Raw genomic sequence first — 26,733 nt, 5'->3', positions numbered from 1 at the left:
CGCCTCCGAGATCACAACGTACAATCCCCACACCAGATAAAGAAGTTACAGCCCAGGCAAGATAGGTGACCTGCTCAGGGTCACAATGGTAGTAGTATCAGAGGCAGGAACTAAATGTAGGACCTCTGACTTAAGAGCCAGTGATCTCTTTATGATACCACTTTGTCTAAGTAGTTGCCACTGAATCTCAAAATGGGACCAGCCTCCCTCCTTTCCTCTTTTCATCCCTCCTCAAACCTCCTATGGCTCTCCCTCCATCAGAAAAATTATACAAAACCTTTGTAACAGATATGCATGACAAAGCAAAACAAATTTCCCCATAAGTCATATTAAAAAATGTATTTTTCATTCCAGAGCCTGATCCATCAGATCTCTATCAGGAGGAAGGTTACAACATATATCATCATTAGTCCTCTGGAATCATCATATAACCTTGTGAAGTCCTCAATTTTTCAATTATAAATTGGGAATATTGGGTTTTGCATTGTCTATCTCAGATTTACTGTGAACTATGAAGGCAGCACTTCCTAAATCTTTCAGTGTCTTTTGAAATGAGTTATTATTATCCTGGCTGAGAACACTGAAGATCATCCAGCATACCAAGGGAAGTTAGTGTTATTTATGATTTCTAATTGTTCTACAAGGGACTGAATCATTGGTCTCTGGTAGTTGGCTAAAGAGCAGGGTAAGTATCTGGAGCCATCGAAGTTAACTGTTCAGTCTCCTTAATACAACAATTAAGAATTGCTGCTTTCTTGGGTATGGGTGGAAGGTTCAGGTTACAAGATGTTACAAATCCAAAGAAAATAACTCAAAAGAAAACGCACTTATGCATACTTCCCTATGCAACCCAATTTTTTCACAACATTCTGAATTATGACAGAAAAAAAAAACTCTCAAAGGAATGTGGCCCTTTGCCAGGATCTCCTCCTGCAAAGCTAGTTTCCAGTTTGACATCAGGGGATGAGCTGTGATTGACATGCAGTAAGGAGAATGAGATGCAGAATGGGGTGACAATGGGCAAATGGCTCCCGATTAGGAAGTTTATACATCGTGAAGGGAAATTCTTGATAGCTTAGTATCGCACAATCTCAAGAGAATAGACCATCAAGTTAGCGCTAAATGAGGCGATTGAAAGCAAACATCTTGCTATTTCCCAGTGAGAACAATATGTTTGTAATTTGCACATGCCTTGTTTTATCGGCCTGACTCTTTCTAACGTGTCATTTGTGAAATGAAGGATATGAGAAGTACCACATTTCCATACTGTCTGCATTAGAGACCAATTCACAACTTCAGTTGCCCAGAGAGTGATATAATAGGATAAAAGTCATTCTCCAAATTCCCTAAGGTTCATAGCTTTAGAGCTAGGACAGAACTTTAAAGCAGTCCATTTCCTCCTCACTTTTCATTTTTCAGAAGAGGAAACTCACACAAGTAACACTATTATAAGTCCTCCGATTCCAGCAGACTTTCCACTTTCTGGTTCCTGATCCTAGAACATTAGAGTCAGCTCACTCTAGCTTGCTAGAGACCGTTATCAAATTTTCAGTTGTGAGCATTTAGACCTTGGAAAACAGAAAACAGTACAAACCATGGAATAATTTGTTGTTTTATTAATTATATGGACTTAAGAAAATGCTAATGCAAATTGAGCTTCAAAGTGTGTCTAGCATAGGTTTCTCTTTGTCCTATAGCTAGTTTCTTAACATTTTCAAACACACCCCTTGCTTGATCTCATGATTTTTCAGTGATAAGCGCCTGTGGGGTTTTTGTTTCTTTTGTTTTGGAGAACTGGAAAAAAGAGGAAGAAATGGAATTCTCAGTACCATGAACTCGCCAGTAGAAAAAAAGAGGTTAATAGTAATATAACAATGATTCAAAAAGTGAATAATTCTCATTTCCCTCTTTTTTCATTCCACAGTTATAATTTAAATTTTTTATATTTATATTTGTATCAAGTTGAAAACAAAGTAAAGAAGGTTCTTTCACTTTTGTAAAAATTGAAACCTTTCTAAGTGAAGTCACTGATTAAAGTTTCCAAGATCTATTCCCAAGAGCCATTCTGTACAGTAAAAGACTTAAAGAAAGTGGGAGCTTCTGAAGACTACAGGATTTCTCATTCTTGTGGTTGCTATCATTTTGATTTCTATGTCAGTGTAAAATCCAACAAAAAGACTTTCAAATGATTAACACTTAATGGGTCTATGATTACTTCAATGTGAACACTCCTTCTGTTGGAACAGATTGAATCCCTCTAAGTCCTCTTTTGCAGTCATTTCTTGACCATATCTTTCTGCGTATATTCCACAAAGGGACCAACCACAAAGGAGGAAGCCTTCCTTTGTATCTTCGAATAGTTATACTACAAGTAGGGCATTAGGGTTCTGTCTGGTTAAGTATTTGACTAACTTAATGATTATATTTAGGAGCCATGGCTCTTGTCAAAGTTAGGTTCAAAGCTTAGACTTCTCCTAAAAGGGCATCCCTTGATTTCCCTAGAAATAAATGCTTATTTCTTAACATTATTTTCTATTTATTCATACATATCTATTTTTCAGTGTATTTTTTTGTTCCCCCACCCCACCTCAGTAGAATGAAATTCTTGGAGGCCAAAGATTGCTTCATTTTTGATTCTGTACCCCTAGTACCTAGCATAGTGTATGAAATAAAGCAGGATCGTTAATGTGTTTGTTGAATTCAACTGAAAAAGTAGCTTTAAATTAGTCTCATTTTTATTTTATTTAAATATAATTAAAGAGAGAGTATATGGTTTAATAAATAGAGAACTGGCCTCAAAGACAGGAATACCTGGAATCAAATACATTCTCTATTAGTCAGTATCACTCTGGGTAAATCAGTCTCTCGATGCTCTGAGTCAATCTTGTTAGACTCAAAGAGAAATGGGATCACTACTCCCTAAATAAAAATCTCTTTGGGCCTCATATTGACTAAATTTTAAAATATACTATTATCAGGGGTAGAAAGCTGGCTCAATGGATTAAAAGGCAGGCCCAGAATTGGGAGATCTTGGGTTCAAATTTGACCTCGGATATTTCCTAGTTCTGTGACCCTGGGCAAATAATTCAGACTCTATTGCCTAGCTCTTACCACTATTCTGCCATGGAATCAATATTCAGTATTGATTCTAAGATGGAAAGTAAAGGTTTTTTTTTTAATAAAATATTACATTTTATAAATAATATAGTAATAATCATAATCATTGAGTTATATTATATAATTATATGACATAATATACAAATATAATAATAAAATAAATTTATCCATGTCTTTTGAATTTTTTTTATTTTGTAAATATTTCTTAGTTAGATTTTAATCTGGCCTCGCAACACTCAAGTACTATGGATCTGTGGACCACAGTTGGCATTGTCCATGTGTTTGATACCCCTACTTTAGGCAACTTTCAAAGACTATAAATTGCAGATAAGGCATCTACAGTTGGGAGTTGCCTATGAAAATGAAATTGTAGGCTCAATCCCTATCTCTGAACACAAATTCAAATTATCATCATCTTGCTTCAGTAGAATGTAATAATACGAACTCTGCCTGCCATCCAATTAGGACATGAAAATCTGAAAAGTAAATGCATTAGTGACAAAAATTCTATTAAAATTAGCTCACTATTTGCTTATTTTAAGAAGAACAGAAACAATGGTATGTTTAAAATTTTCAGACAAGAAATAGAACAGATAACATCATAATCCAAATTGTAGCAGCCCAGCCCTAGACGTTGTGGGGAAGCAAGGAATGTGAGTGAGCACATGGCCATTATGTGCATGGCAATGAACTTTATTGCCAGCATGGCTGAAGTTTAGGCGCGAAACCTTGCTTTCCTGTGTCCCACTCACCTGAGGAGTAAAACCCCACCTTCACCTTGTCATAGGTTGTATTATCCAATAGGGGTACCCCAGATAACTCATCCATATGTATTGAGGTATCATGTAACTGTTCAATATGTATTGAGCTGGCATGACTATAAATAAACCAGCTCCTCTAAGCTCCGCCCACTGGTTCAGGATTCCTGGGTCTGGCAAGTAGCAACTTCTCCCCTGTCCCTCTTCTCTATCTTTCTTACTAGGGCCTGGTCCTTAGACCAGGCCTGCCTTACTAAGGCCTGGTCATTAGTCCAGGCCTGCCTTACTTCCTCTCTTTCTCCTAATGCTATCTAGCATTATCTACCTCTTGTAGTTCCTAGTCTCCTTTCCATCTGCACTAGCTTTATCCTCTGACCGGTACGGTGTTAAAAGAGGATCATTGGGTGGTTTCAGCCTGAATATTCACACCCAGTGGTCGGAGCTTAGCTGTGGCTCATACAAATAATATTCGCCTACTGACTCGGTTACTCACATCTCTAAAGTCGGCCCGTTCACGCCCTTCGCGGGTAAAAATCTCTTCTCTATCTCTATCCTCTCAAATTCTTCTCCCCCCTTGCAGCCTCTTGCAGGCCGGGAGGTTGCATTCTGGCGCCCAGACGTGCCTAGGCCCTGCCCCTGGCATTTTCTCGTGGCATTCTACCTTTATTTCTCACAGCGGTTTGGGAGGGCGCGCCCCAACACGTGAAGGAATTCTTCAGGCACGCGTGAACGAAGCCAAAAGACGATTCCCTTCAGGTCTGGAAAAAGGAAGGTGAGTTGGTCTCAGAGATGGGTTTGAATATTTCCTCCCACGCAGGCTATATACGACTCCTCATGTCGTTAGTGGAACAGGGAGGTAGGAAGGTCTCCAAAGCGCAGATCAAAGCCTTGCTACAGGTGATTCAAAAGGCTTTCCCAGCCTTCCCAGACAAGGGGACGCTAGAAGTTGCGCAATGGGACCTAATCGGACAGTCTTTAAAGGACTATCAAAAGGAAGGTAACAGAGTCAGGAAGACGGTATTTAACACCTGGTCAATTATCAGAACCATCCTAGAGGATTTAGCTACTAGTACCTATACTGCAGGGGAGAAGGAATTTCCACAGACTCAGGAATTAAAAAAGCAGGATTTCAAAGGCACTGCTCCTGAGGAGACTGATGGGGGAAGGGAAGGAGAGTGTTCAGAGTGGTCTAGGGATCCGCCAGAGGCCCCAGGCTATAGCTGGAAGAGGAGTAAAACAAAAGACTCATTTGCAACTCCAAAGCTGTATCCTTCCTTGGACACTCTGACCCCTCCCCCTCCCACTCCTCCACCAGACTACGGGTTGGCTTCACGAGTCTCCCTCGTGGCCTCCCCACCCCCACCTTGCTCACCTGAAGTTTCTAAGCCTTATTCACCCAGGAATGAGCCGATCTCGCCTGCTCAAATAGGCAAGGAAGGCATTTCTGCTTTCCCAGTCAGGTATGTAGAGGACCCTGAGGATGCCAACAGACGCATTGCCCAGCATAAGCCCATAGACTGTAAGGTCTTGAAAATGCTCAGAAGCAGCGTAGTGAAAAACGGGGCAATCGCGCCATTCACACTAGCGCTCCTCAGTAACCTGGCTCAACAGACACTCACGCCGGCTGACTGGTACCTGGCAGCCGAGTCCGCCCTCAGCGGAGGTGACTATCTGACCTGGAAACTGAAATTCCATGATCTATGTTCCCTGCAGGCCTCCGAGAACAGGCAGGCAGGAATCAACGTGCCCTTTGAACAATTGGTAGGGCAAGGAGAATTCGAACCAATTGCTAGGCAAATCGCAGCCACAGAGCAGATTTTTAGCCAGATAGCCAGTGCGGCCACTAAGGCATGGAGAGCCCTACCCGGGAAGGATTCAGAGCGCTTGTATACAGAGATTATCCAAAAGCAGAACGAATCTTTTGCTGACTTTGTGGATAGGCTCAGTACAGAAGTCCGCAGACATATCCCTCACGAAGATGCAGCCAAGGTTCTCATTCGGGACCTTGCTTTTTTAAATGCTAATGAACAGGCCAGGACAGCTTTAGCTCCCATTAAAGCTACAGGGACCCTGACAGATTTTTTAAGAGCTTGCCAAGACATAGGCATGGGTGAGACACGAACTGTTTTAACAGTGAGTGAGCAGCAGGGAATGCTCACAGGGCATTGCCATGCATGCGGCAGGAAAGGTCACTATCGTAAAGCATGTCCAAATAGAAGACCAGGAAAGACTCCAGGTATCTGCCCCAAATGCAGAAAGGGCAGACACTGGGCTTCCACGTGCAGAGCTAGCAATAAGCGAAGTCTTCCCAACACAGGATCTAACACCCAGTTAAACTAGACTTCGGGCCAGCCTTGAGCCCAGGAGCAAATCAGGGCAGGACCATGAGGTATTCTTTTCGTTTCCCTATTATAGCAACCGAAAGCATAGTATTGAAAGAGAACTCAGAACCTACTTGGATTCCAGCCAGTTTTCGTTTCCCAGTACCTCAAGGTGCTAAAGGGTTAATACTAGGCGACCCTGACCTCATTGCAAAGGGTTTAGAAATCTTTCCCACATTGTTTCAGGATAAGGAGACCAATGGGCTCCACATCCTGGCTGCTGCAAAGCCAGCATTTTGCATTTCAAAGGACAATAATCTAGCCTATCTGACCATATTCCCTGAGGCTGATTTCTCTCTAAAGAGCAAGCTTCAAAAAAGTAGCCTTGACTCCACAGCCCATGGATTGTTTTGGTCTCAAAAAGTGACTCAGGATAGGATGGTAATGTCTTTGTTTGTAGAAGACAGGGTTATATCAGGCATCCTGGACTCTGGAGCAGACATCTCGGTGATCTCTGCTACGGATTGGCCAGAGTCATGGGAAGTCATTGAACCTCACCAGAAGTTAGTAGGCATAGGCACTCCTGAGCACATTCTCCAATCAGCGAATTCTTTATCGTGGTCTGATAGTGAAGGACATAGAGGTACATTTAAACCTTATGTACTAGATATTGCCCAATCTCTGTGGGGCAGAGAGGTGATGTCCGCAATGAACATAACATTGACTACATCGGACAGACTGCACACGGAATTTGTGGGTGCGGCTAGCGTCGCCCCACTATTTGCTGACCCTATCACATGGTTAAGTTCCAAACCCATTTGGATTAACCAATGGCCTATATCTAAGGAGAAATTAGTACATTTAGAGGCCATAATACAGGAACAATTGAGATTAGGTCACATACGAGAATCAAACAGTCCCTGGAACACCCCGATTTTTCTGGTGCCAAAGAAGGCAGGGAAGTGGAGGCTAGTCCATGATCTTAGGAAGATCAATGAACAGCTAATGGACATGGGGACAAGGCAACCGGGATTACCTTCCCCGGGGCCGATTCCCATAAACTGGAAGCTGATAGTTATAGATTTGAAGGATTGTTTTTTCAATATCCGCCTGTCCCCACAAGATTGTCACAGATTTGCATTTTCTGTACCCTCAATAAATTATGGTACTCCTTTCAAAAGATTCGAATGGCTGTGCCTTCCACAAGGCATGCGTGTAAGCAGCTGTTTATGTCAGAAATATGTAGCACATGCATTAGAAAAGGTTAGACTTGAACACGTGAATTACCATATAATTCAATATGTAGATGATATTCTGTTAGCAGCGCCATCTAGTGGCGAAGTGGAGATATTGCTCGCAGACGCCACCAAAGCTTTAACAGCGGCGAATCTGGTGATCTCTAAGGAAAAGATTCAAACCACGCCCCCTTACAAGTACCTAGGAACACTAGTGTATGATCAAGAGATCCGTCCACAGAAAATTGAGATTCGTAGAGATTCCCTGAATACGTTGAATGATTTCCAGAAGTTATTAGGTGATATTAATTGGCTCAGACCTTTTCTAAAAATCTCTACAGGACAGTTAGAACACCTGTATGCCACCTTAAAGGGAGATGCTGCTTTAACATCCCCTAGAACACTGTCTCCCAAAGCGGAGGAGGAGTTAAAGGTAGTGGAAGAAGCGGTATCAAAAGCCAGAGTGTATAGAATTGATCCATCATTACCTTTAATAGCGTCTGTTCTACAGACCAGGTATACTCCCACAGGTGCTTTACATCAGGATCAACACATCATAGAATGGATTCACTTAGCCAATCAACAAACTAAATCCCTCACTAGCTATCTAGAACTTATCATTTTGCTGATAACTCAGATCAGAAAAAGGGCAAGACAATTAACTGGCATAGATCCTAGTACAATTCATATGCCTATAACAAGAGAGCAAGTTCAGAATTTATTTGCACAGTCTTTGCCATGGCAAATTGCTTTTGCAGATTATACAGGACAGATAGATAATCACATTCCTGCTAATAAGATACTGCAGTTTGTAAAATTGACTCCTATTATTTTTCCAAGAATGACATCCATGCATCCCCTTGTAGATGCTGTGAACGTTTTTACAGATGCATCAAAACATGGGAGAGCAGGAGCTGTAGTCCAGGATAGCACAATGTTATTAGACACTACTTATGGCTCTCCACAAAAAGCTGAATTAGCTGCAGTTCGCAGTGTGCTAAGGGATGTAGTACAACCTTGTAATATAATCTGTGATTCATTATATGTGGTTAATTTGGTTAATTCGCTGGAAACAGCAAAGATTAAACCTGTACCTGATGAAGAGTTATATCTCTTGTTCCGTACCACCCAGAGGGTGATATGGCAGAGGCAGAACAAATTTTTTATAACACATATTCGTTCACATACTAACCTCCCTGGTCCTCTCTCGGAGGGAAACGCTAAGGTGGATACCTTAGTGGCATCTGCTTTTCAAGATGCAGTTAGATCACATTCTTTATTGCACCAAAATGCAAAATCTCTCAAATGCCAATTTGACATTACTAAAAGACAGGCACAGGAGATAATCCAGCAATGCAGCTCGTGTGCCCAGTTCTCCTCTACACCTCTTCCCCCAGGAGCTAATCCACGAGGACTCAAAGCTAACCAGCTTTGGCAGATGGATGTGACTCAATATGCTCCTTTTGGAAGGTGGAAGTATGTGCATGTGATAATTGACACATACTCAAGGGTCATATGGGCCACGGCACAAACGGGAGAAAAAGTTTCTCATGTCATTGCACACTTGCTGGAAGCATTTGCGCATTTGGGCATTCCAAGTCAGATAAAAACTGACAATGGTACTGCATATACCAGCAAAAGGTTTGCAGAATTTTGCAAACTGTGGAATATAAACCACAAAACTGGAATTCCAGGTAACTCCACTGGTCAAGCAATAGTGGAGAGAGCTAACAGGACTCTCAAGAACCAGATACAAAAACAAAAAGGAGAGTACCTGACAATTTATGAAGGTGATATCTCTAAACCCAAACCTATTATCCCTAACAAACTGTTAAGGATAGTACTTTTAACTCTCAATCATTTCTCCATCCCAGAAGGGCTGAATGCTACACCTATGCAGACGCATTTTGAGTGTCATGATACAATGGACACGGTGCAGCAGCCCTGGGTTTTTTGGAGATTGCCAGGAGACAAGGATTACAGAGGTCCGAACAGGCTAATAACGATGGGTCGAGGCTATGCTTGTGTTTCCACAGATAATGGAGAGATCTGGACTCCCAGTAAGCACCTCAAACCGTGGAAGGGACCGCTTCCAGATGCAAGGGGAGCAGAGGAACAGGCTCACCAGTCTAGCACCGCACCGGCTGCCCGAGACCAGGACGAGAAGCAGACGAGCATCGCTGCTGTCTCCAGTCAGCTACCTGATGGTCAAGCGCAGGGCACCGGGATCGAAGGCAACACTGGTGAATGCACGCACTCTGAACACTGACATTACATTTACTCTGATGGCATTCACTATTTTGACTTTGCTGAACATCTGTCATGCTGAAGTCTATTGGTCCATCGTGCCCAAACCTCCTATTTTGAGAATGTTAACTTGGATGGACAAGCCCCCTCTGGTATATGTTAACAACACGGACTGGCTACCACACCCTATTCTAGCCAAACGTGTTCCTCTAGAGTCTGAAGGGGCTCTGTACAATTATTCAGGATCTACTGTGTATCCTCCATTTTGTATGTCTTTTAGAAATTCGTTTATGGGTAATTCTTTCTGTGTACCACGCAGACAGCAAGCGTGGATTGTCAAAAATGCTACTGACAACAGTTATGTAGGGGTTGGCATGGGTGTGATAGGAATGGGAGATGAGTTAGCACGTAAGACGTTCCAACCTAAACACCCTGCTAACAAGCACCTATGTCCAAATCAGATAGGTACGGTACAAAAGGAGTTGCCATGGACAGATTGCTCTGTCCGAGTTCCCAGAAAGGTTAAGATGCCGGCAACCACAGACTTTAACATTTACAATTGGGCACCCAGGTTACGCTGTGGTCGCTCTGAACAACTGACACGGTTAGACAAATACACTGACTATGAGAAATGGCACATGCCATGTCAGAATTTTCAGAAAATTGAGGACTTACTAGAAGTAGACATGGCTGGTTCTAGACTTGCTATTGAAGCAGGTCCCATACAGAACACGCAGTGGAAGATAGTGGCTGCCACGCAGCCGATATACAAGTTTAAGGTCAAGGTGAAGAACTCAGGACTTGATCTTGAGTATGACAGTCACATCAATGTCACAGCATGTGTTTTTGCTCCTTATGTAATGCTAGTAGGTACCAACCTTCGAATTTTTAAAAATGACCGCGGTCTATATGAGATCAACTGCACAAAATGCCGACTACATCAATGCCTTAGTCCTAAACACCAAGATTCATATGTTGCTATCATGTATCATCCACCTTTAATGTGGGTACCTGTCAACTTGACAGAGACGTGGGCATCTACGCCTACTGTGCACATTGTTCAAAAGGCATTTAACATGGTTATACATAGGTCCAAGAGAATGGTCTTTGCAGTTGTAGGAGCCGTAGTCTCAGTAATTGCCATGATCACATCACTAACCACGGCAACTTTGGCATTAACTTCCTCTATCCAGAACCATGAGTTCATACAGGAAGTGGTGTCTAACTCTTCCAAATTATGGCACACTCAGCAGAGTATTGACTTAGCTTACAGAGATGAGCTGGACAGTTTAAAAGATGCTGTGTTTTGGTTAGGTAAAGAGGTTGAAGCTTTACACACAAGAATTACTTATCCCTGTCATTACAATCAAACGGGTTATTGTATTACTCCGTTGCCATATGATAATGTGTCATATGAATGGCAACTGGTCGTTCAGCACATCAAGGGTGCTTGGGGAAGTCATAACAGCACCTTGGACATTATTAAGTTGCAACAGCAGATCAACAGATTAGACCAAATTGTATATGAGAATGAAGCTGCAAATATAGCTGCAAATTGGGAAGCAACTTTATCTTCCCTAGATCCCCAAAATTGGTTTGGTAGAGCTAATTTAACCAGCATTGGTACTATCATTTTATTCATATTATTGGCTATTGGTTTGATTATACTTTGCAGCAGAAGCTGTAAAAACAGAGCCTACATTCGAGGCATACTGCCAGAATTGGCACGGTCTTATCACACTAGGCAATTGGTGCCTGAAAATGTTGAATTGAACACAACCGTTTTATGAAAGACCAGAGTATCATGATACTTTACATTCCAATCTTTGATATATAATGAGAAGGTGAAGGCATGTTTGCTATGTCACACGTCTGTCCCTCCTGAATTGTTCAGAGAGGATGTTTTTTCTTTAAAGGAATCTCTCCCGCCACACAATCAAAAAGAAAAGGGAGAGGAATCTCATAGAGATCAGTATTTCTAAGAAATCTTACAGAGATCAGTATTTTGCTCTAAGATCAGTATTTATATTTTAGAAGACACTCTTTAAAGTCACTCTTGATTGATCAACCTTGATTTTTTCTTTTGCACTATTAAGGCCAGAACTTTGAGCATAAAGAAGGTACTGTTAATGCTCTGATCCAGAATTATGAAGGTGCCAAGATTTCTAGAATTACAGTCACCTTACGGTCAGTAAGCATGAGAACATGACAGAAATTGTTAATTTTCAGTTGACCATTCTGGAGAGTGATGTCTGATTGCATGCAACGGGAATCATGATGATTACCAGACAGCCTAAGCCACGGTGATGCATTTTCCATGTGAAATGGATGCTTGAGGTTGGGGAATGCAGAGACATAGTGCACTGACGCCCTCAGTCACTGGAGGTCCTGGCATCGTCCTTCCAACCAGTTTCTTAGGTGGCAGGCATCTGGCAGTGAGAGCGAATAGATCCCAAAGATGCAGAATCAGTTCAAGAGAAGGAAAGCATTTATCCTTCAGGTCCAGAGGAGGTCAGTTTTGCTAATCATGATGAGATCTGACAGCTTCTCATGGTTCTGACTGGTGAAGAGTGACGTAGTTAACTGAAGCACCTATCTTGTCAGACAGAGAACTTCTACCTCATGAAACCAGGATCAGTGTTATGGAAATTATTTTTCTCTTTGACATTTTATATTTTATATAATTATTTTGTTAAGCACATAGATAGAAAAAAGGTTCACACTTGATTTTTATATTTGAGTTTTATAATCGGGTTTGATTTTCTCATTGTGAATTGTTATGATTGTGCACCAGTGTGTTTATATTTAGCGTGTGTTGAGTTACATTTTGATATTACTCTATTCATTTGTGTGTCAAACAAAAAGGGGGAGATGTAGCAGCCCAGCCCTAGACGTTGTGGGGAAGCAAGGAATGTGAGTGAGCACATGGCCATTATGTGCATGGCAATGAACTTTATTGCCAGCATGGCTGAAGTTTAGGCGCGAAACCTTGCTTTCCTGTGTCCCACTCACCTGAGGAGTAAAACCCCACCTTCACCTTGTCATAGGTTGTATTATCCAATAGGGGTACCCCAGATAACTCATCCATATGTATTGAGGTATCATGTAACTGTTCAATATGTATTGAGCTGGCATGACTATAAATAAACCAGCTCCTCTAAGCTCCGCCCACTGGTTCAGGATTCCTGGGTCTGGCAAGTAGCAACTTCTCCCCTGTCCCTCTTCTCTATCTTTCTTACTAGGGCCTGGTCCTTAGACCAGGCCTGCCTTACTAAGGCCTGGTCATTAGTCCAGGCCTGCCTTACTTCCTCTCTTTCTCCTAATGCTATCTAGCATTATCTACCTCTTGTAGTTCCTAGTCTCCTTTCCATCTGCACTAGCTTTATCCTCTGACCGGTACGGTGTTAAAAGAGGATCATTGGGTGGTTTCAGCCTGAATATTCACACCCAGTGGTCGGAGCTTAGCTGTGGCTCATACAAATAATATTCGCCTACTGACTCGGTTACTCACATCTCTAAAGTCGGCCCGTTCACGCCCTTCGCGGGTAAAAATCTCTTCTCTATCTCTATCCTCTCAAATTCTTCTCCCCCCTTGCAGCCTCTTGCAGGCCGGGAGGTTGCACAAATGATTCATATAGGCAGCATGTAAGAGATAACATTGAGCCAAAGTGCTCCATAAAAGTAATGCACTCTATTGTCATAGCTGGGTGAATGACCTTTTCAATTTTAAGGCTCCACCTCTATGAATTACTAGCAATTTCCTTGCTATAGGAAATATCCTCTTCCTCTGATCCTAGTTAAAAACCTTTGCCTCGTTTTCTATGTATGCATGCAATAGCTCCAGAGAAAAGAACCCTGTAGGCAAGTTGTATGTTTTACTAGGTGGAGGCACAGTTTGGGAAGTGACTTAAGTGAACTTTGGAATTGGACTTGAATCACTAACCTATTTTCTGAGAAATACCACTTTCCACAGTTAAGAAGAGTATTTTAGAATTGATCCAACCATTCTGGAGGGCAATTTGGAACTATGCCCAAAGGGCGATAAAAGACTGTCTGCCCTTTGATCCAGCCATAGCACTGCTGGGTTTGTACCCCAAAGAGATAATAAGGAAAAAGACTTGTACAAGAATATTCATAGCTGCGCTCTTTGTGGTGGCCAGAAATTGGAAAATGAGGGGATGCCCTTCAATTGGGGAATGGCTGAACAAATGGTGGTATATGTTGGTGACGGAATCCTATTGTGCAAAAAGGAATAATAAAGTGGAGGAATTCCATGGAGACTGGAACAACCTCCAGGAAGTGATGTAGAGCGAGAGGAGCAGAACCAGGAGAACATTGTACACAGAGACTGACATTGTGGTACAATCAAAGGTGATGGACTTCTCCAGTAATGGCTTTACAATGTCCCTGAACAACCTGCAGTGATCTACGAGAAAAAAAAAAAACTATCCTCAAGCAGAGGACAAACTGAGGGAGTAAAAACACCGAGGAAAAGCAACTGCCTGACTACAGAGGTTGAGGGGACATGATGGAGGAGAGACGCTAAATGAGCGCCCTAATGCAAATACCAACAACAAGGAAATGGGTTCAGAGCAAGGACACATGTGATACCCAGACAAATCGCGCGTCGGCTAGAGAAGGGGTGGTGGGGGGTTCGGGGGGAGGAAAAGAAAATGATCTGTTTCCAATGAACAATGTATGAAAATGAGCAAATAAAATAATGTTTTAAAAACTTAAAAAAAAAAAAGAAGAGTATTTTAGATATAAAGCTGGACATTCTACTCCAGCTCCCTTATTTTGCGGCTGAAGAGCAGAAGCTCAAAAAAGATTAAGGGACTTACCCTAAGTTATACAGGTGGGAAATGGCAAGTCCTGGATTTGAACTCCACTCCTGCCCTCTAAAATCAGCATTCTTCCTGGAAGTATACCCTTTGCTGATGAAGGGAAATTTGAAAACCATCAGACTCTAGATTTACTCTCCTTGTCTGCATGCAATGTAGATAGGGGTGTACTTGAACAATGATATATGCAATCTACTGCAAAATATGTAAAAGTTATTATTTTTTTAAACAGAAAGGAGGCACTAGGAAGCAGCAAAGTCAGTCAAGTTGTCATGGACAAAGGATCCTTCGAGCTGGGTCTTGAAGGGCAGTAGGGACTTTAAGAAAGGGAAGATAAAGAGGGAGTGCATTCCAGATGTGCAAGAGAGCCATTACTGTGCAAGAAGATGGAATGCTGTGTGTGAGGTACAGCAACCTGGAGTAACCCCTGGCAAGCAGGTTGGCAGAAGTCTGGGAAAGGCTGTGAAATGCCAATTATGGGTGTTTATATTGTTCCCAGAGGTAATAGGGGGCCACTTGACTTTATTATGTGTCAACAACTTCACTTTGAGGAGTTCTAGATCTTATTGCTAAATTTCAATTACCTAAAACCAGTTATAGATTTTTTTTCTAAAAATCTTGTCATTAAACATTATTAAATACATAGTTTATGCCCAGCACTATACTTAATGCCTGGCCTATAAAAAGAGGCAAAATACTATCCCTGCTTTCAAGGAGCTTACAGTCTAATAGGGGAGACAACAAACAAGCAAATATACACAAACAAACTATCTATGAGACAAATAGTAATAATTAGGAGAAGGAGGGAACTAAGATTAAGAGAAGCTGAGAAATGCTTCCTATAGAAGATGCGATTTTAGAGTGAATTTAAAGGAATCCAGCAGATAGAAAGGAGGGAAGCACAATTTAGCTACAGAAAACATCAAAGAAAATATCTGTAGTGGAAAGATGGGGTGTCTTGTTCATGGAGCAGCCAAGAGGCTAGTGTCACTGGATAGAAGAGTACATGGTAGAAAGTAAGGACTGAAAAAGTAGGAAGGGGCTAGACTATATAGGGCACTGAATGCCAAATTAAAGATTTTGTGTTCAATTCTAGAAGTAATGAGTAGCTTCTGAAATTTATTGAGCAGAAGTGGACATCGTCTCTCATCTATACCTTAGGAAAGTCACTTCAGCGGCTGAATGGGCATCCTTGATTGTCCTTTATCTGCATAGATTAGTGTGTGACAAATATAGAATGGCTCTAGAATGCCTCTTATAGAATCATGGAGGAAACAGGATTATAAGACTAAGGAGGATTTCAGTACCCATCCCTTCGTTTTTTCAAAGAATCATAAAACTTTGGAAAGGGACATTGGGCCAACCCCCTTATTTCCAACCCCATCATTTTACATATGGGGAACCAAAGAATTCTGTTTGCCAAGGACAGAAAGTTCACATTCCCCTAATAAGAAAATTAGAAAATGCTCAAATGTTTTTACTATTGAAACATGAGAATGAAGGTTATAAAATAGCTTCCATATAATTCCAATTTTCAGATGCTTGTAACTTTCAGAAATGTTCAGTCCCAAGAATTCACATTTGATGTTCTATTCAAAGGTAACTGATTTTAGAATGTGGATTAAAAAAAACTCAGGCTTTTTTGGACTCTGAAAAATATTTCCCATTTTAAAAAATACTACATTGTTCACTTAAAATAATAGAATTTATCTTTGAAATGTCAACTGTAATATGTCAATTGGGGAGAAGTGGAAAATTTGCCAACTTTGAAAAATAAAAGTCTAGAATTAAATAAGCTAAAACTATTTGTGAGCTCTTATCTGACAATATGCAGTTGACAACATTGAACAAAGCACACCGACAATAATGGCCACATGTGCACATATTTAAAGTCCAATTAGTTAAGAGATGTGACTTGAGCTTTCAATGCAAGTCATATGTGCCCATACATTAAACACACACTTCAAGAAGCCCTATTTGTCAGTCCCAAGGGTTTCTATACCAAATAATAGCACAATATTATAATATGGCAATGCGCACATTTTTACTTAAGTCACCTTGTAGATGCAATAAATCATTGTTTAAAAAGAAAGGAATGAAAAAGAACATGAATTCATCCTAATTGTTTCAGTTTGTAATGGACCACAAATACTAAGTTTGGGCCATAGATAATATTTTTCAAAATGAGCTCTTTTCCAAATCTTTGAACAAATAAGTAATCACAAAGAAAATAATTATATGTGAAAGGAAAATAAGTTATTTTGCAATGATCAATGCAATGAAGATCCTCAGTGGCCCCTCTTTTACATTTATCTATATCCACTAGTCCTTCAAGTTCAAAATGAAAATAATCAATAAAAAATTACCATGTGCCATTCATCACTGAAGGAAGAAGCATTCTTGGAAATTGAACACTAGTTTTAGAGTTAGAGGATCTGGCTTCAAATCCTGCTTACTCACTTGCCAACTTTGAGATGTTGGTAAAGATACTTTAACACTCTAAAGCTCAGTTTACCCATTTGTAAATGGAGGGAATTAGACTAGATGATATCTTAGGGCCCTTCCAAATTTGAAGACATTTGAATCATAAACAATGTGGTCAGTGGGATAAGACCTATAGTTTCTGGGTTCAAAAGACCTTTTAAAGCTTGGAACTATTTCCTAAACTTCGGCTGATAATGTATGCATTTTTCCTTACTCCTATAACCCCTTGATAGTATTTGAGGGTTTTTAATAATGTAGAAATTATTCCATTTTATTGCATTTGGAGAAAAGTATCATAACTAGACAAAATTTTAGTTGGAAATTTTATGAACTCTCAAGTTTTCCAGATGTTTCTGAAAAAAACTTAGAGGAATCTAAGTGTTGATGAAGCTTTCTCTATATAAACTAAGGGTCAAAATGAAAATGTATACCCTACCTGATAAAAAATTTACTAGTGTCATACCTTGAGCTTCTTTCCCAGTGAAGTCTAGGACAAGCTTACGTTTAATTAAATTCTCTTTAGGTTACTTATTTCTCATCTTGGAAATTCTATTTCATATATGACTTTGCAACAAATAAAAACTCAGCTTTGGGGTTTGAAACCTTTCTGTTAAATGATTCATTCTCCCAACAACGCAATTGTCAGTTCAAGTTATATAACTTCTTGGAAAATATTTTTATTTTTATATTTACTTAGCTATTCATTTGTCTCTCTATGTGTTCATCTGTCTACTTAACTATTTAATTGTTTTATTGTTTCAAGACTCAGGCTGGCTTTGCAGGGGCTTCTCACAAGTCTGATCCCTTTCTGGTCCATTCAGATACTTTCTTTCACCTGCTCCATTTCAAAACTAGGACAGTCTTCCCCTCCCCAAGCCATCTTGGGCTCTCTCAAAATCCCTTCCCAGGTCTCAACATCTAAATGATTAACTTAGAAGATGAGCTTGATCTACTGGAGCTCAGAATTCACTCTCCTCAGCAGTAGAGATTACATGCCTGCACTACCAAGTCAGGAGTTATATAATTTATTGGAACCTTTGTTTTCTTTCCCAATCTGTAACATGGGTACGATTATCATTTGCCATTAAAAGTCTGACTTTCTGGAGTACAGATCAGAAAATTGACTGCAGTAATTCTGACTCCTCAAAATGAATTATGTGTCAGCTGACAACTTAAATGTAGACATGTTTGAAAGCCATGTTACTCTGAAATAACATTGGCATAATCTGAACAACCTCTATTATTTTAAAGGCTAATCGGGTATTTTTCAGGGACCGATCTAGATATAATAACTGTTCCTTCTATTCTATTTTTTTTCACCTAGAAGCAGTTAGGTGGTACAGTGTGGATGGAGTGCTGGACCTGGAAACAGGAAAAAGTGAATTCAAAACCAGTTTCAGACACTTGCTAACTGTGTGACTCTGGACAAGTCACTTAACCTCATTTTGCCTCAGTTTCCTCACCTGTTATATGGTATAATAATAGTACCTACCTACCAAGATGGTGACCCTCAAATGAGATATTTCTAAATATCTGGCATTTTGTAGGTCCTTAATAAATATTTATTTTCTTGCTTCAAAATCAGGGATTCTTAGCTTGGAGTCCCTAAGCTTATTTCTTTAGTATTTTGAGAACTGTATCTCAATATAATTGGTTTCCTTCATAATCGCTTGTATTTTACTTTATGCATCCAAAAACATTATTCTAAGAAGGAATGCAGATATTTTGCCAGGCTTCCACAGAGAGGTCCATGACAAAAAAATGGGAGGGTGGGGGTTTGGAATAAAGAAAAGGTAAAGAACCTCTGGTCTGGATTATACCTTTTTGAGAACTCCTTAGTGGTACTTTCCTGAGTTCCCTCACTTAGCATTTTCCCCTATTTAAAAAATATGGGTAATATTCCTAATTGTTATATATTGGCCTTTATTACATGAATATAACCTAAGCTGAGTTTCAGCCAAAGTTTTTCCAAAGACTGTTTCTCCTAGCAAATGGGATGGAAATGGGGGCCAGGGGAAGGTGGGAAAAGGCTTCACACACGTATCCTGGGCTGTTGCAAAACAGACATGGAACACTTCTACAATCCTGTAGCACAGGAGTGACAACTAGGAATCAGAAGCTGCTGCTAGTTAGAGGTTTCAACAGGTGTTAAAGAATCTCAATACAGAACAATGATAATAACTAGCAACATATGTTACCTGATAAGATCCTCACAACCATGTTCTATAGGTACTATTGTCCCAATTTTACAGAAGCAGAAACTGAAGCTCAGAGAGGTTAATTCACTTGTCCAGCATCAGGGTCTAATATGAGACACTTGAATTTGATCTCAGGTCTTCTTGACTCCAAGGCCAGCTATTTATCGATTAAAGCCACCTAGCCTTACTGCAAAAAGAATAAAATAAAAACTAGGAAAGTTACATGAGAAATGTCAGAGTTCATAATTATTGTACTTCTTGTGCTGATTTCTAAACACACAAGAAAGAGCAATTAAATCTCTTACCTTCTCCATAAAGATAAAATTAATTATCTCAGTAGCAGAGACAGATGTACTCTATCCAGAACTGAAGTGATTTAGTTAAGTCAGATATCTATCTGAAAAATGAGCCAAAAAAAATGTCATTTATTCCATACCCCAATTTGCAAGGGGAGCCATGATATATATTTCCTATAATTATAAAGCATTATTCTCTTCAGATCTGAAGACCAATCCAGGAAGAGTAGAAACTGAGGTTAGCAGAGGTCTTTGATATGAATCTGTAAGTTAATACTTTACTAAGAGAATTTTTTTCCCTTTTGAGATTGAAACATTCACATCTTTTTCCAAATAAAAATCCCCATACAAATGAAACATCTACCTGACTGGGATAAATGGAACCATATGAACTTGCTTCAAAATATCTGTATAGATCCGGAAAAAGGCATAATTATAACTTTCCAATCTCTGCTCCAGTTTTTAGGGTTACCCTCCTGATAGATATGTATTATTACTATGAAGAATGAATGTTATTCTTATTAAATTAATGGTAACATGGAGTAGTCTGGACTGTGATCTCAACATACTTAAAAACATGATACAGAAATAAAGAGCCTTATTAAAGGTTAAACGACAACATAAAATCTACAACTTAAAATATGGTTAGGCCACTTTTTCCCCAATCAGAAATGTAGCAATGCTTTGAAGATTTCTATATTTGATTATAGTAAACCATGAGTCATTACTGACGATGGACAGATTACTAATTGGTATAGACCATAATACATTTCTCAAAAAAGACATCAAGTACTGGGATTGCAGAGTGCAAATGAGATGACTCCCCTGTTATTGGAAGTGATGGTCATTTATAAAAATGCCAGCAGACCTGTGTCATTTTGCACCTGTTTCCTCTTCTGGCTTGATTTCTAAGAGCTCCAGAATCATCAGCAGAGTTGGATTTCAGGCCAAATTATCTTCAGTCTGTCTTTGTATTCAATTGCTTCTCCCTGTTTTGTGAAACAATACAACTTATAATTTTCTGTCATCATCCTCAATGACTTTAAGGAAAATAACTTATAGTTGAATGGTATTGTTCTTGCTTCATGGTGTCTCTTTGCTTGCCAAGGAAATTAGGTCACAACACCACTTAAGAAGAGGAAGTCAAGAAGAAGAGCAGGACCTGACTAAATACTTCTTTACTTATTATTATATTTGTATATTTTGTAATCTCACTAATATAGGGACTTCCTCTAATAATACAGATTAAAACCCACCCACACCTGATCCTATGAGGGTCTTTTTCATATCTTTCCATAAATCAACTCAACTGATGGAGACCTTCATCTGTATAATTTAACATTAAGAAGATTCCAGGTTATCAGACATGATTTCCATTCCTCTCTCCTCCTATATGACAAATTCACCTCCATATCTGGTCATATGCATCTTAGTTATCTTATACACTATTTATTGACCACAAATCATCACTGTTTATATGCTGCAGACTATTCCCAACATATGTCTCCCCGCCGACCTTTGGTTGACCCACAAATGGATAAAAGATGTATATGGTCCAGAGTATGATATATAGTTGGACAGCCCTCTGAGCTGATCCATCATTACATGTATTTTGGACAGATGCTACAGATGGACAATGACCTGAGCCTACAATTTAGTAAGACAGGATTAAAGAACTCTGCTGAGCTTTCAGTGAATCTATATATCTACCTGGATGAAAAGCCCATTTTTAACAATATTTTTCCATTGATGCTGTATGGCTGCTCTCCATGGCACATCACAATTTCATCAGAAGAAAAATAGCTAGGCTTGAGACAGAGAGAAATATATGATGAAAGTGATACATATAAAGTCACTTGGGGTCCTAGCATAAGCTATTAATCATTAAGGCTGCAAAGGAAAATTTTTTAAATCACAGACTGTGATTTTACCTCCCCCCAAAAAAGTATGACCTAGAAGACCTCATCTGTTACCAATCTACTTTTCTATCTTTATGAAAATTTTATGATGCCTTATTCACAAAGCCAGTACTTGGAAGGAATATAAGAGAAAGAAACAGGTTTTAATAGAAAATATTTTCTTCAGTTACTGAGTTGATAAATACTCATTATGCAGCAGGCACAGTGCTAAGTGCTGGGGATATTTGTGAAAATATGCTTCTTGCCTTCTAGGAGTTAATATCCTGATGGGAAAGAAATTATACCATATACATATATATTGTCAACTTCTCTCTATTACTTTCTATATACATAGTCAAGGAAAGGTAATCCAGTGAGGTAGGCACTAAATGACAAGAAGGGAATTTAGAAAGATCTCCTACAGAAGATGCAATTTGAGCTGAACCCTGAAGGAAGTCAATGAAGCAAGAAGAAAGGTGAAGAGAGAAAATAGTTTGGGCACGTGGATCAGCTGGCAGGGAAGAACAGAGATGCTGAATCTATCATGTGCAAGGAACAAGAAGGTCAATGCTACTAGATGACAGAGTGGATGGAAGGGGATAAAATGTAAGAAGAATCGGCTTGTGTGCATCACAAAGCCTCATGTACATTGCGAAGTCCTCCAAAAACTCTTCCATCACATGAAAAATTCTTACTTCAGTGCAAGGTGATATGCTGTATCATGGTCATTGCTACAATTCAATATTCTGGTTGGCCGAGTCAGCTTTAACATGGAAGGATTATAAAAACTATCCTTGTGATCTTAAATTAACCACTAAAAAAAAAAATCCTTACCTTCTGTTATAGTATCAATTCTAAGAAAAAAGAATGCAAAGGGCTAAGCAACTGGGGTTAAATTATTTGCCCAAGGTCACACAGCTAGGAATTGTCTGAGGTCAAATTTGAACCCAACTCCAGGCCTGGCATTCTCTCCATTGTTCCCTAGCTTCCCTGAATTAACCACTTTTCAATTTTTGACAGGGAGATTTTCCAGTGAGGTGCTCAGTTGAGCTCCATGTAGATCACCTTTTCCCATGTGCATAAGTAATCCTTTGTTTTAGAATTCTATAAATCATGTGTAAAGAGCCAGAAACCATGGGAGAGGCTTCACCTGGCTAGTGAAAACATCTAGGGAGTTCCAAGTACAACTGGGTCACTTGCTGACTCCAACACAGCCTAAGCCAGAAGTCTGTTCTTTTTCTTGCAGATGTTTGCATTCTCTGCCCTCAACCCACAGTGATTTCTCAAATTGGTCACAGACAGAGTTCAGTTATCCCCTCCTGACTTAATCACAGGCATGTACAGGTAATTAGAGAAGTACTTAAAAGGAGGGATTAACCCATAGAATTATAGATTTAGAGATGAAAGAGATCTCAGAGTCCACTAAATCAAACACCTTTATTTTTAAATATATAAGAATATAATATGAAACATTATAACATAATATTTGTTATAAATATATAATAAATATGCTTATCCAAGAGAAACAAATTCTCACATTAGCTATATACAAAAATCTGTGGAATTCTTTTTTTTCTCTCCATAAGAAGGCAGATGATATGATATTAGGTTTTGCATACATTTTCATGTAATACATATTTACCTGTTCATCATGCAAATAAATAAGACATTGCTTACACTAGATAAAAATTCATAAAGGAGATCAGGTAAAGCACTGCATGTTTCTATCTGTTACTTCTATGGCCAGTGGCTATCCTTTTTAGTCATGAGTTCCATGGAGTTTTTTCTGGATCCTTGACTTATTGGTAATAATTAAGTCATTCACATTTGATCATCATACATCATTATTTTTACTGGGTACAGTGCTCTCCTGATTCTGTTCACTTTAATTTTTATCCCTTCATATAAGTCTTTCCAAGATGTTTTTTGTGATCATTCTGTTGGTCATTTTTTATGGCACAGTCATATTTTATTACAATCATATACCACTTGTTCAGCCATTCCCCAGTTTCCAATTCTTTGTCACTACAAAAAGAGCTTCTATAAATATTTTAGAACACATAGTTTCTTTTCCTTTTTCCTTGAACACTTTAGGAAATAAAACTAATAGGGGTATTATTGGGTCAAAAGGCATACACAGTTATATAAATCTTTGAGTATATTTTCAGATTCATTTCCAAAATGGTTGGATCAGTTCACAGTTCACCAACAATGTATCAATATCCCTATTTTTGCACATTCACTCCAACATTTGTCATTTTGCCTTTATCATTTCAGCCAATATGATAGGGGTCAAATGTTATGTCAGAGTTGTTTTTATTTGCATTTCTCTAATAAATAATGTTTAGGGCATTTTTCATATATATATGTATATATATATATATATATATATATAGAGAGAGAGAGAGAGAGAGAGAGAGAGAGCTTTGATCTCTTCATTCAAAACCTGTTTATTAATATCTTCTAACCATTATCAACTAGAGAATGGCCTTTATTCTTATATATTTGGGGAAATTCTAATTTTTTTAGATACAAGACCTCTATCTGAGAAATTGTCAATAATAATTTCCCAACTTATTGCTTACTTTCTGATATTGGCTCCAATCATTTTATTTATACAATCATTTTATTTATACAAAACTTTTTCAAATTAATGTATTCAAAATTGTTCATTTTACATTTCACAATATTTTCTCTTATCATAAATTCTTCTCCTATCCATAAATATGATAGGTAATATGTTTCCTATTCTTCTAAACCACTTTATTTTTAAGATGAAGAAACTGAGGGCCAGAGAATTTAAATATCTTGACCTGAATACAAAATTTGCTTTCTGAAAAGATTTTGAATTCAAGTCTTCTGGCTCCAAAGTCACAGCTACCCTTTGTTTCTTGGATAAAACACCATGATAGTCCTACATAACATTATAACTGTACTCCAAGTATAATATGGAGAGATTAAAGGGCTGGAGACTAAATTTGTGATTCATTGCTAGAGAGAATTGCTAATGAGAAAACACCTTCTACCAAAGCAGGATAGCTTTTATTTGCAACATATACCCCAGAGACTTATCTGGGAGCTCAGAGGGATTTGATGACTTGTCTAAAGAAACAGTCAATAGATGTCAGAGGTGTTATTTGACCTATGTCTTCCTGGTTCTCAAGACATCTCTTCAGCCACTAATCCATACTGCCTTTCACTAAGTGTAACATATTGGAATGAAATAAACCTGTAGATATCACTTCAACTATCTCCTTAAATCAATACATCAAATACATATTTGATCAAAGAAAAGCATACTCTTGAATTGAAATTTACATTAACTTCCAACATTTTTCACTTGCCATTTTCAGTTCCTTATATGTTTTTTAAACTTTTATCTTCCATCTTAGAACTATACTACATTCCAAATCCCAAGGCAGAAGAGTGGTAAGGGATAGGAAATGGAGGTTAAATGTCTTGCCCAGTGTGACATAGCTAGGAAGTTTCTAGGACCAAATTTGAACCCAGGATCTCCCATCTCTGGGCCTAACTCTCAATCCATGGAGCCACCTTGCTACCCCTGATCCCTTACACTTGAATGTACATTCTCATAACATGTGTTTCATAATTATTTGTGGTCTGAGACATAGGGGAAACAATCATTACTATTAATTCTATGGCCTGAGAGATGAGTTTGATTTATCATGGAAGTCTGTGAAATCCCCTTGCCTGAGGATTATAAAGAACCTGAAATAAATGGGAGTCATATTGGGAAGAAAATTTGTGGCTTATACCATCTCCAGAATGTATTGAATGATAATTAAAAATGAGATGAATTCATAAGTAGCTACTGGCTATTTCTCTGATTTCTGTGAATTTGCTCCAGGTTTTCTATCTCTTTATGCCCAATTATTGTGAACTAGTGCAAAAATAAGTAAAACTGGGAACCAGAAGATATAGATTCTATTCTCAGCTATGCTACTCAACTCTGTAGTTGACCTTAGTCAAGTCATTTTTGCTAAAATTCAGTTTCCTCAAATTGAAATTCAATGATGATCTTCCAAGTTCCTTCTGGCTTCTAAAAGCTGTTATCCTATGATTATGCTCTAGGCACTAGTAGTGGGGGAAGATCATATAGCCCAGTGTCTAGCACACTGATGAAACTGATACTGAGTACAATTTCTTCATTTTGTGGGTGAACTACACATATGAAGCACTCACAATCTAGAAACTGCCAAATTATTTCCTGATTCTCTTCAGGGTTATGAAACTTGTTGAAAAGTCTTACATGCCTTGAATTCTCTTAAATAGTTCTATTTTTAATCATTTAGCCACAATTTAAATTTGTCTTGAACTTTTCTTATAATCATCTTATAACTGCTTATAAATTATACTTACAACCAGTCCATCAGGACTAAATCTTTATTCTAGGAAGTTCTTCCATCTTAAGAACCCTCTGCAAACAACAAGGGGACTTCCGGGTAAGCATGGTGGCAGATTAGATACAACTCACTTCCCCTCCTCAGACCCAATGATACAGACGACCTCAAAAGACCCAAAAAAATCCATCATCATAAGAACGGAGGGACTGTACAGTAGGGCACAGCACTGAAGGCATGTGGGATTCGGGTATTTCCACACTATAAGGGAACAAAAAAGCTCCCACCCAAACTTGAGCTGATCTACCCTCCCCCATCACACCTAAGGAGCCAGAGTTAAAGTCAGTGCACTCCACAATCAACGAGTGAGGGAGGGGCACCACAGGAGTGAGCAACGGGCAGCTCCAAGTCTTGGGAGCTAACTAAATCCACCAAGGACTTACCCTTGAGAACAGTAATACCTGAAACGCTGGCAGGTGGGCAAGGGGAGCTCAGATCTTGGATGCTCAGAACCAGGATGCCATAATCAACAAGTGTGCAAAGGGCACCACTGAAGTAAACAAGGGACACCTATAGGTCTTGGGAGTTGACTAAGACCACCAAGGACTTACCCCTGAGAGCAGTAATACCTGAAATGACAGCAGGCAGGGGAGGGCAGACGTTGGCCACCCCCAGGAAGATAGCACAGCTGCTGAGAATCCAGAGCTTGCCCGAGGCAAAAGCCTTGATCATTAGATCCATACACAGAGAGCCAGCCCTCCTCACTCAGATTTCTGACTAGAGAGGGAAGGAAAAACCATAGAGATGGCAAACAGTGCCCAGGAACAACTTCCCAACACCAAGAAAAGCAAGAAGAATGGGCTGATTTTGGATAGTTTTTACAGAGGAAAAATACAGACTACAAAGGAAATAGCAGAAGAGAAAACCCAAATAAATGCTCCAAAACCTTCCAAAAGAAATGGAAATTATCCACGAGC

At 39.3% G+C, this 26,733-nt stretch overlaps 1 protein-coding gene across 1 annotated transcript; it reads left to right on the top strand.

Moving 5' to 3' along the window:
- Nucleotides 1–3,735: 3,735 nt before the first annotated feature.
- LOC130455084 (endogenous retrovirus group K member 6 Env polyprotein-like) lies at nucleotides 3,736–13,162 on the top strand. Its single transcript, XM_056802866.1, has 2 exons — nucleotides 3,736–4,647; nucleotides 9,468–13,162. The coding sequence occupies exon 2, from the start codon at nucleotides 9,471–9,473 to the stop codon at nucleotides 11,466–11,468; it is 1,998 nt and encodes a 665-aa protein (XP_056658844.1). The 5' UTR covers nucleotides 3,736–4,647; nucleotides 9,468–9,470; the 3' UTR covers nucleotides 11,469–13,162.
- Nucleotides 13,163–26,733: the final 13,571 nt, after the last annotated feature.

Source organism: Monodelphis domestica, chromosome 6 (assembly GCF_027887165.1).
Source record: "Monodelphis domestica isolate mMonDom1 chromosome 6, mMonDom1.pri, whole genome shotgun sequence".
In the NCBI taxonomy this organism is placed as follows: domain Eukaryota; kingdom Metazoa; phylum Chordata; class Mammalia; order Didelphimorphia; family Didelphidae; genus Monodelphis; species Monodelphis domestica.
The sequence above is the reverse complement of the archived record's forward strand: the minus strand, read 5'-3'. Positions and strand labels throughout refer to the sequence as shown.

Bases quoted from the DNA above. Each gene is read 5' to 3' on its own strand.
- LOC130455084 (XM_056802866.1), top strand. From the start codon at position 9,471: ATGGAGAGATCTGGACTCCCAGTAAGCACCTCAAACCGTGGAAGGGAC.